Source organism: Pyxicephalus adspersus, chromosome 3 (assembly GCF_032062135.1).
Source record: "Pyxicephalus adspersus chromosome 3, UCB_Pads_2.0, whole genome shotgun sequence".
Taxonomy (NCBI): Eukaryota; Metazoa; Chordata; class Amphibia; order Anura; family Pyxicephalidae; genus Pyxicephalus; species Pyxicephalus adspersus.
The window spans coordinates 53,342,286-53,357,294 of record NC_092860.1 but is presented as its reverse complement, the minus strand read 5'-3'; the positions used below and the strand labels follow the sequence as shown (position 1 = coordinate 53,357,294).

Below are 15,009 nucleotides of genomic sequence, written 5' to 3'. Positions count from 1 at the left end.
AGTATATAAATAGTCTATATAGAGAACCCTCTTCTTAACTTTTCACATTAGGATCAATACAAAGGACAAGAGCGCATTCTGTGTCTAGAGGAAAATAAGTTTAAGCTCCAAGTAAGAAAGGATTCTTCACTGTAAATGTGGAACAGGCTCCCTCAGCAAGTAGTTTCAGGAACTACTATAGATTGCTTTAAGAAAAAGCTGGATGCTAGAAGCACAAAATATAACTGGGTATTAAAGTTTTAAAGTAAAGATAACAGACTGTTAAACCAGGGAACACCTGATTGCCTCTTGCAGAAAATTGAACCAGGCTTTATAAGGGATTTTTTGGCTTCCTTTGGATCAACTATGTCTATATGTTTTTTAGCTGGGATATGTTTATTTCCCTAGTGGTTAAACTTGATGGAATTATGTCTATTTTCCACTAACTATGTACTCTGCACACTTACTTACAGTAGAAATTTATGGATATGAAGTGCCAATATGAAGCATATAGACAAAATAGTAGAGAAGATACAGAAGTCACACTAATGATGAAACCCAAACAATTATATATATAAATAAAACATTACGTGCTAAAGTAGTATGACCACAGAAGATCATGTCACTAAAAGAATAAGTGGTCAAAGAAAAGAAAGCCCTTTATTGAAAGGTATTTGAATAATATTTTAATGACAGCTAAGAATTTTAAAAATTCCAGATTTTAGAGACTGGGTTTTGTTGTAAAGTTTAACTGGCAATTATGAAAATATGCCAATTAAAGGGTTTTAACAAGCACATAGCAATAATATCAGCTGTGAGTTTGTTTTTAAAGCAAACTCCACTTAGTATAAAAGTGGTTGGGTGACTGTAAAGCTGCAATTAGTTCTACAGTCAGCAGAGGCAAGAGCCTATCACCCAATGCTGGTCTCAGATATCTGTTCTGGGAACTTGGGATCACTGAAAATACCCATACATTCCACAATCTCATCTGTGAGATATGAACTGTGAAGCTCTAGCGCCTGGGTAAGCAAATCTGCTTGAGCTCAGGGTACATTAAAACTCTAATAGAACCCTAATATCTCCATTGTACCTGTCTCCATAGCATTACCTGCACTTTCCATTCAATGAATGGGCGTGTCTGGTCCCTGGTGACACATTGACCTAGGAGATTCTTCACCAGGAAATACCAGATTCACTGCTTTATAGACTCCAAAATGTAGATAGGTAGGTAATGTTGATTGCGTAAAACATATTCGAGTGAGAGAAACATCTAAAGGTCCATCACTTATGGAGAACTTTATAACTATGAGCTTTACTACAGGTTTTAGTTCATCATTCATGTGCAGTTTTGCTTTTCATTCATAAATTCAATAAAATATCAAATTATAAAAAAGGAATTCTTTAAAACTTGTAGCATGGTAGGTAAATCATATTTTGCAGCAATGTGACATATGGGGGTACCTGGATGGGGGTACTGTTGTTAGGAAGGTTGAGAACCACTTTCTCAAACTAGTTTATTTTCCCGAAAAGGGTTAGTATATGAAATACGGTCCGTAAATGTATTAACCACATACAGTTATAAGATTACAATGTTTCCTTGTGATAGTTTTCATTTAAGGCACATGATGGTTGATGATGATGATGATGCCAACATCCTGCAGTGACAGGCAGAATAATAAGTGTGAGAAGTAGTGTCATACTTTCTTATTACCTTCTATGCCCTTATCTTCTAAGGCATATAGAAAAGCCAAAGGATTCTGGTGAAAACCAAAGAGGACAGGTCTTTTCGCTCTTGTAGAGAAAACCCCCTGAACAAGGAATGGTGATTGCATAACATTTGTTATAAGTTAAAAACTTTTATTAGGAAGATTATCTCTAAACTTTTTAGCTTTTCAATGTTAACAGTCACATCAAGTAATGGGGTTCCAGGTCCTACAGCCAATCATACCAGCAATCAGTTGTTTATTGTCCTCTAGTGGATTCTCCATAGCAATATGTATAGAACGCACTCCAGAGGAATCTCAATATGTAAAAATTACAATATGTGAAATCACACTTGTCATAAATAACTTCAAAGCACATATCTGCCAATTGGTGGAACAGTAATTTTAAAAAATGGCCCCAGTAAAGGACAGGTCCATGCACAGGTGGGCCTGGTTTGTCCCAGCTAAAGGCTTTCATTGAGCTATCTGGTTTTGGCACCCAAAGGGGTATTTAACGCCCAGCTTTGCCTAAATATATTGCGGACCAGTCCTCAGCTAATTATGTGACCTTGTTACTGTGTCCTCAAGCTAGCGGGCTTTGTGTTCCTGACCTTGCTTAGACTTCCTCCTTACTGTTGCAGATTATAGACTGCCTCTCTAAATAAATCTTTGCATGTTCCCTTTGCACCCCTATTGCCAACTCTAAATTGTCCTGTTATTGCATACTTGTATCCAGCTTAGTATTACACTGTTAAACTGCTACCAGCCCTGACAATGTTCATTTTTTGCAACATGCTGACAGATGACTTGATTTCCAATGCTGGCAGTGCCTCTTTTACAAGGTGTTGGGTATAAATGAAAAATAATAAAAAAAAATATAATGTGAAACATTCTAATGTGTTTGAATTTTCATACTGCATCAGCTGGTCCCCTTAGCTCCTGAATATATGGATTTTTGTTTTTAAAATTATGGAGAACTCGAATCAGTAAAACATCACTGCTCTATAAAATAAACCATATATTGGTATCTTTAACTCATGTTAATTGTCCTATTCATCATTCCAGTAGAATTGAATCTCTGGTATCTAAATGGAGAGCCAAAGAAGCTGCAGCTGTCATTTTGTGGGTTAACATTTGCACATAAAGCACCTTTACATTAGACTCCTTTGGTAGTTTTCTAAATTTTATGTGTTTTACTAATAAATCTAAAAGGTACAGCATAAAATTATTATTAAACTATAGCTAAATTGTCTATTTTGGACACAAAAGGACTTTGCTATTTTTTTACTTATTTTTTCCTGGACTGCTATGTAGAAAAAAAAAAATCCTATACTGAATCCTTATCTCATACTCCTACTACAGAGACAATTTTTAGGGACTACATTCTCTCTATACAAAAACAAAAAATGTACTACAGCAATTTGTCACAAAACATAAAAAACATTAAATGTTTATTAAAAAATAGCATTTACTAGTTTGGGTTAAAAGTATTATATAAAGTTATTTTACCCAGAATTAAAGAAAATAGGACACAACAAGCATATTGTATATTGTACACATACCTTTGGTAGTAAAAACAGATGTTTATTGGGAATGTTAACAGCAACAGAGGAAACAGATGAACAACTACAATGAAAATTTGTAGAAATATATCATGCTTTCCACTGGGAAATATCCACAGTAAACCTACTGTACCAGCTTTAGTCACAAATATTCGTTATAAAGTAGATAGAGTTTCAGCCTGTTTCCGAAGCATACAAATATAAATTAATCAGATTCACTTCATGAACTGGGAGCATACTGCAGAACAAGGCGATCAAACTCATTTTCCTGTTGAAAAAAAAAATAGAAATAGAAAGTAAATTTACACTGTGTAATATTAAACAAATGCATTTCATTCTGTTATAAGCAATAATGTTAACTTGACTAACTTAAGAAGCTATTGAGTCCCTGCCCACAAAGATTGTACACAAATGCCCCTTCCACCAGTTAGGGTAACATTGGTGATTTCTTTATGTGTAAAAGAACAAAAGCCACATAGGATCCTACATGTGCATGAAGTTGACATCCATTGTACCAGCAAGAAAAAAAAAGTGAGTGTGAGTGATCCCATATGTTTACTATTTATGCCAACAGTGATATAAGACACAGATTAGCAGTTAAAAGCAAATACCTATGACAGGACCCCTGAAGCCCCTAATATTGGACTTGATATTCCCCATTGATATTCTTTAAAATGCCTACTTCGTGTAAGTGGCGGTGAATATTACCTTAGCTTGAAATTCCTTTATAAATGGATGATTTCTATGTCCATCCTTCAGCTGAGATACATACCGGTTTGTGACCTATTAAATATATAATAATGTAAACAGTATTTTACTGTTAAATTTAAACTATTAAATTTTTGTATGTGGAATTTTATTTTGCAACAACCATAACAAGTTAGAGATTACATTTTGCATCATTTACCAAAGCAGCAGAGATTTTTTTTTAAGGAAAGAATTTTGCTGAACAACAAAACTTCTAAGCTAGCAGAAAATTCAGCAGAAACCTTCAGGTACACTGCCATCTACTGAGAAATAAAAAAAAACGGTAGGCACATAAGTCCTAGTACCACCAGAAGGTCTCAGTTTTGTAGCAGAACAGTACCAAGAGAATGATAATAAACACAGAGGCGAAACACAACCCAAACACAAAAAATGTCTTTCTCATTAGTTGAGGGACACAGGAAGTCTTTCACTTTTGGGATGTTCAAAACTTTGTAGCTAAAAATAAAGGCTCCCAAAACAGGTGCCTGCCAGTATCTCAGTGAGATGCTTGATTTAACTTCTACCTGAAGCTGGCATTAGATGAGGCTGCAACAATCACCTGGGAACATTTAGAAAATAGAAGAAGGGGGAGAACTGGGAAACAAGAGCCTGAATCCAAAACGCTACAAGATGCAGTTTGGTACTGGAAAGGGTTGAGCCCAATCATTGAGAATGTAAGATCTTGGATCTTGCTAAACAGAGAAAAAATTTCAGCTATGTCTTGTGTGCCCTCAAAATGTTGAGTCCACACCGTGTAAATATTTGGTTCTCTGTTGATATGAAGGCATGCTAGTGACCCCTTCAAAATATTTTGGACTATTGACCACAATACCATCTGTTGGTGGTTCATTTTGGAACTCAATCTTTTAGTGCCTTTCTTAAAAGCAACCATCAGAATTTTCTGTTACTTCGGAGTGTTCCCTTGCAAGAAATCACCCCTACCCACTTTTCACAGTGGGAGCATTATTGTTATCCTCAGTAGACACCTGGACAATTTGCATCCTAGACATGTGGTTGCAAGAGGTTCCCAAAGATGAAGCACACACAAAAAAAAAAAAAGAAGAATACACTTATTCTTACCTCTGGTGGCTTGCCAATGTGCTGAGTGAGTACAATGAAATTAATCAGAGTTTCAGGATGGCTGCTGTCCTATAAGTTTAGAAAATATATATTAGTGCTGTACTTCTTAGACACCTCACTCCTAGTCATATATGCAATATTATCTACAAGGATACATATTTTTGCAATACAGAATAAAATATCCCCAAGTATGTACCCAAATGAACACCCAGCATTTCACATTCTTATTCTATAGACACACACAGTTTGATTATCTGAACCATTTTGGCTTCCAAATAGTTTACATAAACTCCAGTGTGACCCCTACCTTGTCCAGGGCTTCCTGAAGCACCCCCTCTGCATCTTCCCACTTGCCCTGTCCCATGTAACAAGTGGCCTGTCCATTTAGTAGCAGGAGAGTGGATGAGTACTTGTCAGACATTTCTTGAAATATATAGTAGGCGTCCTGCAGTTTTTCACCGCCCTGTTACAATAAATCACATATATAACAAACACAAAAGCTAGAGAAACATGTACAGATTAAAGGACATAGCCTAAAAAAATGCAAGAAATGCTAGGTTATTTTGTATATAACGAACACAATCCCAAGTACCGGTACATGATGCACACTACATTGCTGCAGAAATGTAGGCTAGCTACTATCAGAGAAAACAAATTCTGTTCTGAATTTATATTTTACAAAGCGATACATTTATAACAGAATTTAAGTGATATAAAAAACAGTGAGAAGAACCAAAGCCAAAAATGTACAATGTATTAAAAAGAGACAAGACAAAGGAGACCACCATTCACTGTACAGATGGTTTCAAATGAAGAAAACCTTTTTACAGGCAGCAATTACTAGGGGCCAATCTGTCTAATTCTAGTTGAATTGTGCTCTTGACGTTTAGATGCAAACAACAATTTCTTACCACAGCGATGTTAACCCATGCTGTTGCAAGCTGTGTTAGTGTTGCATCTTCATCCATCTCCACCATTTTCTTCAACTCTTTGCTAATTAAAAAAACAAAAAAAAAAATAAACAGGGTTGTTCAAATTTAAATCCACTTAATACTGAAACTTACATCATATATTTACGTAAAGAAAAATATATATTCAAGCTTAGGATCTTCTTCTAAACTTGAAATGCCGGCCATTTACTATAAAAAGTTAGAAATAGATATTCAGCCACTGGAGATCCTCCATTGGCCTGGTATACCCTGTGCTTTCGAAAACTAAAGATCCTAAGTAATATTTGGGCAAATTAAAACAAAAGTGTTCAGGAGGTCTTACCTATTGACTGGTCTAAAATTCTCCAAAATACTGGATTACAGAACATCTACTCCTTCTGAAGATGAGCAGATGTACAGATGTTCTGTAATTCAGAATAGGAGAACAGAATACGGCTGACAATGCTGCTTGAGATTTAGGTGCAGAGTTGTCAGTGTAAACATGAAGCTAGGAGCTAATTGGATTTCCGTCAGAAAAATGAGACACGGAGTTCAAAGAATACATTACCACAACATGCACCTATATAAGGCTGGGTCTACACGGACGGTTTGAAAAAGGCATGCAAACGTTCCGACCAGGTTTATATGCATTTTATTGCACTTTTACAAGCATTTTAAAGCTGGTCTATAAAACGCAAAAAACTCTTATAAACAGTGTTTTAAAAGTGTTTATAAAAGATTTACTCCTATAGCATTTCAGGGAATGAGTACAGGGGTACATAAAACCCCACTCATTACCTGAAAGGGTTAAAAAATATGTGTAAAAAATAGCTGAGCAGAGTTTTGCTGATTTCTCCACTCCGTGATTAGCTGTGGAAAGGGAAATCCTGATGACACTTGAGCTGTCATCAGGGTTTCCCTTTCCTCAGCCAATCATGGAGCACTAGAGGCAAATGGGGAGACTTGTCCTCATTTGTCCCCTAGTGCCTGGGGATCCCACTCAGGAGTCCCATGGCTGTGCTCATGTCATGAATGCAGCCGTGAGAATCATCCTTTCATTGTGGGATAACCTGTATAAAAAAAAAAAAAAAGTTAAGTTACACAAAACGCACACATTCAATAAATTACTTATTTTTTTACACATATTTTTTACCCTTTAAGGGAATTAATAAGGGGTTTTATGTACCCCTCTACTCATTCCCCAGGGTGGGGGTGGTGGAGATCTGGGAGTCTCCTTCTTAAAGAAGGCTTCCAGATCCCAAAGTCCTGCTTAAAACGCTTATAAAAGCCCCCATTGTTTTCAATGAAACCTTTCATAAAAAGCCTAAAAACACTTGTAAAAGCCTCTATTGAATTCAATGGGAGTGTGTTCAAGCGTTTTCCCTGCTTTTTAATTTTTAAAACGTTGCAAGGAACGTTCTCTATAGCGCTCAAAAATGTGCCTCAAGGAAACATCCTGGTGTAGATTAGCCTATTGGAGTGCATAGGAATTTTTAACATGGGGTTTTTAAAGCCTCTGGTTAAACGCTGGGGAAAACGTCCGTGTAGACTAAGCCTGAATATGATTATACAGCTCAATTTAAATACAGCTAAAATCTATACAGACAATTTAGTCTAGTAAAATGTGAAACATCAATAATATGAAATGAAAAGTGCTTACCGAGCTAGATCAAGTCTGTCAATTTTCAGCAACACTTGGACTATTGTTGCCAAGCTATAATGGATAAAAAATATAATTCAATATAATATTTAAATAAGTACAGGTAACAGGTTTTACAGACAATTTGATAGAAGGGTACTTAAAAAGGTACTGAGCTCACTGTGTTGAATATAAGGTTATCAGAGCCCTTTCAAGGTAAAACACAAATATAAATGTTTAGAGAATCTATATTCCCCAATTAATTTTATAGCACAATGTGACAGCTGTGCACTTTGACAATTGGCCACTAGATGGCAGAATAGTTTATTCTTTTAATGAGAACTAAAAGTGTAAAGATTGGAACAGCAGACAGCGAATTTCGTACAAATTGACAGGGAATAATTTATAAATAGATCCCTAAAAGATAAATAAATAAAATTAAAAAATCAAACTTGTCAAAGCTTTGTATCAGCAACATTGTAAAACATGACAAGTTTTAGAATAAAATGTAGACTTTTTAATCTAGACAAGTAATTAGACATAACATCCCAAAATAATGTATAGTTTGTACCAGAAATAACACTAGTCATACTACCTATTTTTAGCTTAGTTTTTTTAACTTTTTAAATGACTAAAGTTATCACTGAATAATAAGCCCATAGCAGGAATGTAAAAAATGCTCTGGTCCATAAAGGGTTTACAGGTGAGAGAGCTTTAACGGTTATTCTTCATAAATACCCTGACTACAGTTGCTGACCTGTGCTCAGCTTCTATTAGGATCTAAAATAATACTCAAATACTAAAATCCAAGCCTCAACATGTTATGATCTGTATTTTAATCTTCTTAATACAATATTGTTGTATCAGTCTTCTCCACAGGCCCCTTTAGACGGGTGCAGCACCCAGCACATTTCAGTAACCACCCGGCTGTTTTTGGGTGGTTACTGAACAGTTGGGTCAAAAATTTCTTCCCACACAGCTTAAATAGATTTATGGGTTGAGCACTGTTGTATCTACACTGCACTACATAACGTCTGTACCTCACTGACATGCATGTTTTTTCAATAAAATGTTATATTTTAGAAATACATTTTAAATAAAGCTTCAGTTCATTTAAGTCAACATGTCTTGAAATCCTTTGTGAATTCTCAATTCAAAAAAACTTTAAAAGGGGGGACGTGACTATGCAATGGCAGTGTGAAGAAGCTTTTTGTGAGAGCTCTTGCCATCACCAAGAAGGCCTTTCGATCGGGTGAACTGGGCGTAAATGAGGCAAGTCCTTAACTACATAGGTATTCCCAGTCGTCTTTTCGAGTGGATTTAAGCTTTGTATCAGAATCCTACGGCCTCCATCAGAGTTAATGGGCTTCTCTCTCGTTCCTTTCTCGATTACCAATGGAACGAGGCAAGACTGTCTGCTGTCCCCTTTACTTTTTATTCCGCTTCTGATGCATAGCCGTAAAAACCCGGATATTAAAGATGTCATGGTGAATAGAACGGAACACAAAGTAGCCGCCTAAGCGGAAGACCTCCCTATTTAAAACTTCGCCCTGCATAACTCTTCTGAACCTCCGTAAAGAACTGAACAAATATGCGTAGTGATCTACAACGCTGGCGGCAGCAGGCCTTTTCATGGTTCGAGCGCTGCATTATTCTAAAAAAGAAAATTATGCCTCGTCTTCACTACCTGCTACAGACTTTGCCGGTACATATCCCTCCACATGTTACACAAATTTAGGTCTGAAATCCTAAAATTCGTTTGGTCTACCGATACTCTTAGACTTAACAAGTTTCTCTTGAGACTCCCGAAGGACAAGAGTGGGATTGCTTTTCCTGACCCGATTCTTTATCACAGGGCAGAACATTTGACCCGTTTGGTGGACTGGTGCAGGCATGCAAGTTGTAAGAGAGGGGTGAGATTGGAAGACTCGTTGTCTCCCATAATGTTGAGTACGACTGTATGGTCCCCTTCGGAATGTTGCAGCTCTCTTCGCTATCCTCTGATAGGGGAGCAATAGATTGAAAAGGGTATTTTCCGAGCTATACATTTTATGCAGCCCCTTAACTGGACTGTGATCGGGCAGATTCAAATGGACCATTCCCTCCCCCCTTTAGATATTTGGAGAATGGTACAGTTTCAATATTTCATCCCCTCGTTGCCATCTGCTCGGGCCTTTCATAGACCCCTCATCCCTCTGGAGAATTTATGTATACCTGGAGACCCTCTGAAAGGTGTATTATCCTACGCATATAAAATGCAACTGAGGATAGGTGATGCCCCAGCGCCCTTGTTTCTCTCTAGATGGGAGAGGGATCTAAATGTCAAGTTTAAGGATGAACAGGTAGAGTGTAATTTATATTATGGACACAAGGTCTCTATTGGCAACCTCTACTAAGAGACAAACTATAAGCTACTGACCAGATGGTAAAGGACTCCAGATTTATTGGCCAAAATTTACCCGCATGTAAGCTCTATGTATTGGAGATGCGTTTGAAGCACACGGGCACACTACTACACATCTTCTGGAGCTGCCCTCTACTAGTATCTTTTTGGACGGTGGTTGCAAAGATGGTTAACAAGTTGACAAGGATATCTATTGAGGACAGACCAGAGTTAGCACTATTATATGTGTCTGCAATTTCAAAGAAGCAATATAAACGCTCCCTACTGCGCCACTTCCTGAATGCTGTTAGAGCATGTATCCCTCGGCTATGGAAACATACTGCCCTGCCCACACTTAAAGAATGGATTTCCAGAGTGAATGATATACAATATATGGAAGAATTAACGAAACCAGAGGAGTAGCCATCACAGAGACCGGTACGCACCCGGATTTACTGGGATGATTTTAAGAGCTCTGTTGACTATAGACCGTTGCTTTTTTATTATGCTCTGTATTATGTATCACATTGGTTTTGTATAAAAATAAAAAATAAAACTTAAAAATTTAAAAATATTCCTGCACATGCAGCTTTTTTTATACCACATAAAGATCTATTTATAACACTGCATTCTTTTAACCCTTTTATAAAATGTAGGCTGTGATGTGGAGCTTGTGATGTGCTGAAAGCAGCCAAGAGAACTCTGAAACTGGGGGTGAGGCTGTTTACATGACCATGGCAGATTACGTGAAATGTCTCTCCTTTCTGCGTTACCATACCACTGCTTACTTTATATTCGATCCTTTAGTTAGTCGATTTTATATAATTTCTATTACCCACAACCATCAATTTTACAACTGTAAATACCCCTATTAACATAGGGATTTTCAGTACCCCACTAGATTGTTTTGTGGCCACGGTTCCTATTCCTTTGCTTGTACTTTACTACTTCCTAGATTGTAAGCTCTTCGGGGCAGGGTCCTCACTTCCTCCTGTGTCACTCTCTGTATCTATCTGTAATTTGCAACCCTATTTAATGTACAGCGCTGCATAATAAGCTGGCGCCAAATAAATCTTGTTTATATATATTAATAATAATGACAGATTTAAATACAAATTTATTTAGGGTGTTCTATAGAACAAAATATTTGAAATAAGAAGCCTCATTAGCTTCAGGAGCTAAATAAACATTGTGAACAGGTCAGTTGTAAGAACCGTTACACTAAAGTTGAACCTTGCTAACAATTGCAACACATCATAGTAACCACTGGATATTTTGCAATAGGATGGGATTGTCTTACCATTCCAGGCTGTCTCCTTGGTGAAGAACTCGCAAAGCAGCATCTGTATTGCCATCATGGAAATAAATCGAAGCTGCCATTAGCAGGAAGGTTGTGTTAGTGATGTCCACACTCTTGGCAATTTTCTTATCCAATTCAGAGACAATGGCATCCCTATTTGAATAAAAGCAATACAGGTAAAGGCGTGGATTGTTTTCTTGTTTAGGGGGATATTTTGTGCTGTACTGTCCACATATGCAGAAGCAGTAAAAAGTATAAAAGAGAGCTCAGACTAGTTTTATTGCTAAATAATGCAGACACTTGTAACACAGAGAATAAAATTTACGATCTTCTATTATTCACATTTAGGCAAAACTATGTAATTAATCTTAGACAGGCACAATGTGTGCCAAGTGTAAAACGCTAGGCATTACAGTAGTGATTTGCAGACTTACTCATCTGACTCATGAGCCACTGCAAAGCAAAGATGAGCTTTACATCCAAGGATCTTTTACAATGAGTTTAGCAATGGCATATAATTTCTCAGTGGTAGGTACACAACACACAGGTGTATACAGTCTGCACCACTAGGGGGAACCAAATTCTGCTGGCAGTGTGACTGTATTTACTAGTGTTTCTATCAGGCATTTTTATTTTTGGATGATAACTATATAACGTTGATAAACGTGTTTTGTAATAATGTAACAAGCAAAAGTACCAAAATACATTGTTCAATATTTGTTACCTTGCATGTTTGAACAATTGCTTTACTAGACAATAGTTTTTGGACTTGGCAGTATATACACCTGTTACACCAGGCTGAAATAATTTGAGATCAATTAACCAGTATTAATCAAAAAAGGCACATCTATATTCACTGCATGGGATTTTTGTTGTTTTCTTTTATTCCTACCATCCCATTCTCCAACTCCACAACACAGGCACTGTATTCTGTAGCACCAATATAAGAATAAGAAGGCCAAAAATAATCATTCAAATAATAAAGAAAATGTGCATCAAGACACAGGGTAACGTGACTTGACATGTTAACATGACATGATAAACAATTTTTTTTTGGAACAGATTATGGAACAGCCATGGAAGCATAAAAATTTAGGGCCATCTGTTTAGTTAAGCTCCTTGGGGCAATGCTGATGACCACTTTCTATACATCTTTATTGGTTCCAAATAGGATGAAAATGCTCAATGAGAAATAGAGATGAATAGGGGTGGAGCAGAGTTATCAATGACAGAAGTACAAAGAGGCCTTCTGTGTTTAAGGTTTCAATGATCATGGTATGTGCAAGCACTTCTGTACACAAGTATTTATTTCCAGCTGACAATTTACATAGCTTCACCTACACGGGTATACTGCAAATAACCTTAATAAAAAGATAGATACATTGCCTTTAATTATGGAGTCTTTTCTAAAAAAAAAAAAATTCTATAGATATAGTCTTACTGTTGATTTGGTTTATCCCAACTTAGATACATAAAACTGAAATACACACCTGCGGTTTTCATTGGATAGATATTCAGCAAACATGCGCACAGCTTGCAGCTCTGGACTAGCATTTGGACGGATTTCATCCAGCACTACGCCATACTTTCTCTGTGCCAAATGACAAAAATGTCAAACACTAACAGTGTATAAATATATTAAAAAAAAGCAGGGCTAAGACAATAGTATATTACCTGTGCTATATATGCTCTGTACAGAAATACATCTCTCTCCACTTCTTTTTCAGGGCTTGAAGGCTAAAGAAGACAATACAAAAAATAAATGTTGACAAAAATGTTCATAATCCCTTAACACAGATCATTGATTAAAGTGAAAACATTTTAAATCAGCTGCATCAAAACAAAGGATGTTTGTTATACAGGTACGTTTCTTTCTTCAGTAGCTGAGGAACTTATGCTTCCTAAAATTTGGAGAGCTCTGATTCATTAAGAGGCATGTTGGAGTTCTACATAAAGATCATAACTTCCCCCCAAAGAGAAGAAGGGGTCCCACTCTACAGCTCCTGGCAGGAGACTGTTTTTTCTGTGTCTGCTTTACAAAGAAAAACAAAACACTAGACATGAAACACCTTTTGTTTTAATACACCTGATGAAGACTGTCTGGCATGCTCAGTAACCTATCTATCACATTGATAAAATGTATACAGGTTGGTAATCTATTTCTGTACTATTAGCATCAGGCTAAGTATACACATTCAATTATGTCAATGGAAATTTCATGATAGTTTCCAGTGACAGATTTACGAATGTGCACTGTACAGCACCATTCTGTTCTGTTCTGTAAAAAGGAGGGGGATGGTGGGGGGGGGGCTGAGCGAGTGTGATCTCCTCTCTTGACTTGTATTGCAGTCATTCATGGATAGATCAGGATGAATCTATGAACGTCAGTCGACCGCTGTACACGTCAAATTCTAGCCTGAGCGAGAATCATCTGACATGTGTACACAGCCTTAGACCCACATTTCCAATGCAACAAAGCATATTTACCTATTACATGGGATCATTTATAACCATACTTTACACTCATTCAAAAATAAATGCATACAATACATACATACATACATGCCTAACAAATGCATACACTATTATCATGCCTGTATATTATTTGCTTATTAATATTTTCCATTTTTTTAACTCAGTTTAATAAAGAGCTTCAGAAATCCCTGATGTGTGGAATAATAATTATTTATGTCAATTCAGTGCTCAACCCAGAAATGTATTTAAGCTGAGTAGGAAGAAATTGTAGGTGGGTGGCAGCCCTTGTATTGTGATCCAACTCTTCAGTAACCATCCAAAAACAGCTGGGTGGTTGCTGAAAAGTGCCAAGTGGTGCGACCTGCTAAAAGGGGCCGGGGAGAACACTGTCAATTTACAGAGATTATCACACAGTGCCCCCTCCTAAAATGAAATGTGCCTTCAGGTTGGTATTAACAGTCAATCAATATTTTGGAAGGGTCTATTGGACAGAGCAGGAAAATGATCAGATTTTGAAGTTACTAACAAGTTAAAATATTGAAAACCAACTCTGCCCAGCACCTGAGCCTCACTATTAGAGGGTAAAAGTCAAGAAGCTGTGTGTCAGTACTTTGCCCTACACAATACTTCATCAGACCTTCCAGACGTGACGTTTCAGGAAGTCGGTGAAGCCTGTCATATGCCGGCTTCCATTGCTGACCAACCTATAGAAAATGCTAGGTGCCTGGCTCTAATGTCTACCGTGACTCGTCCTAAATAAGTATAAAGATCAGGAAAAGTTAGGAGGGGATAGTTATTACAGATCTGTGACTGGAGAATCACCAGGTTAGGAAGATCCCCATGACCACCAGTACTTTCAGTAGGAGAGGGCGCCAGTGACAATCCCCAGGGGGGAACAAACATTGGGGCTCATATAGTAATAGTCCATTCTCTGAAATCCCATTTTCACACAGAAACAACCTTCCCAGCGATGTCTGCAGGCACTCACCTTCACTTTCTGAGCTTCATTGATGCTTTGCTGGTAACTCCCAATATAGAACCAATTCTTTACATCAAACAGCTCATCTATTTCTCCCTGGGCGGCCATCTCTGCACCGGACACGTCACCCGGTCTGTCTGACACTACTTCCGGATACCTGAACGCTCGCTTCCGCCCTCGTAATAGGAGGAAAGCCTGGCACGCAGCAGCCAATCGAGTCTTGCGTTTAGTGA

The 15,009-nt window shown here is 37.4% G+C and overlaps 1 protein-coding gene across 1 annotated transcript; it reads right to left on the bottom strand.

The window, feature by feature from the left end:
• Positions 1–3,245: 3,245 nt before the first annotated feature.
• COPE (COPI coat complex subunit epsilon) lies at positions 3,246–14,945 on the bottom strand. Its single transcript, XM_072404638.1, has 10 exons — positions 14,786–14,945; positions 12,997–13,059; positions 12,813–12,913; positions 11,323–11,475; positions 7,661–7,714; positions 5,983–6,064; positions 5,379–5,534; positions 5,072–5,140; positions 3,953–4,027; positions 3,246–3,512 (listed from the first exon to the last, which is right to left on the bottom strand). The coding sequence occupies exons 1-10, from the start codon at positions 14,882–14,884 to the stop codon at positions 3,465–3,467; spliced, it is 900 nt and encodes a 299-aa protein (XP_072260739.1). The 5' UTR covers positions 14,885–14,945; the 3' UTR covers positions 3,246–3,464.
• Between the last annotated feature and the right edge of the window lie 64 nt (positions 14,946–15,009).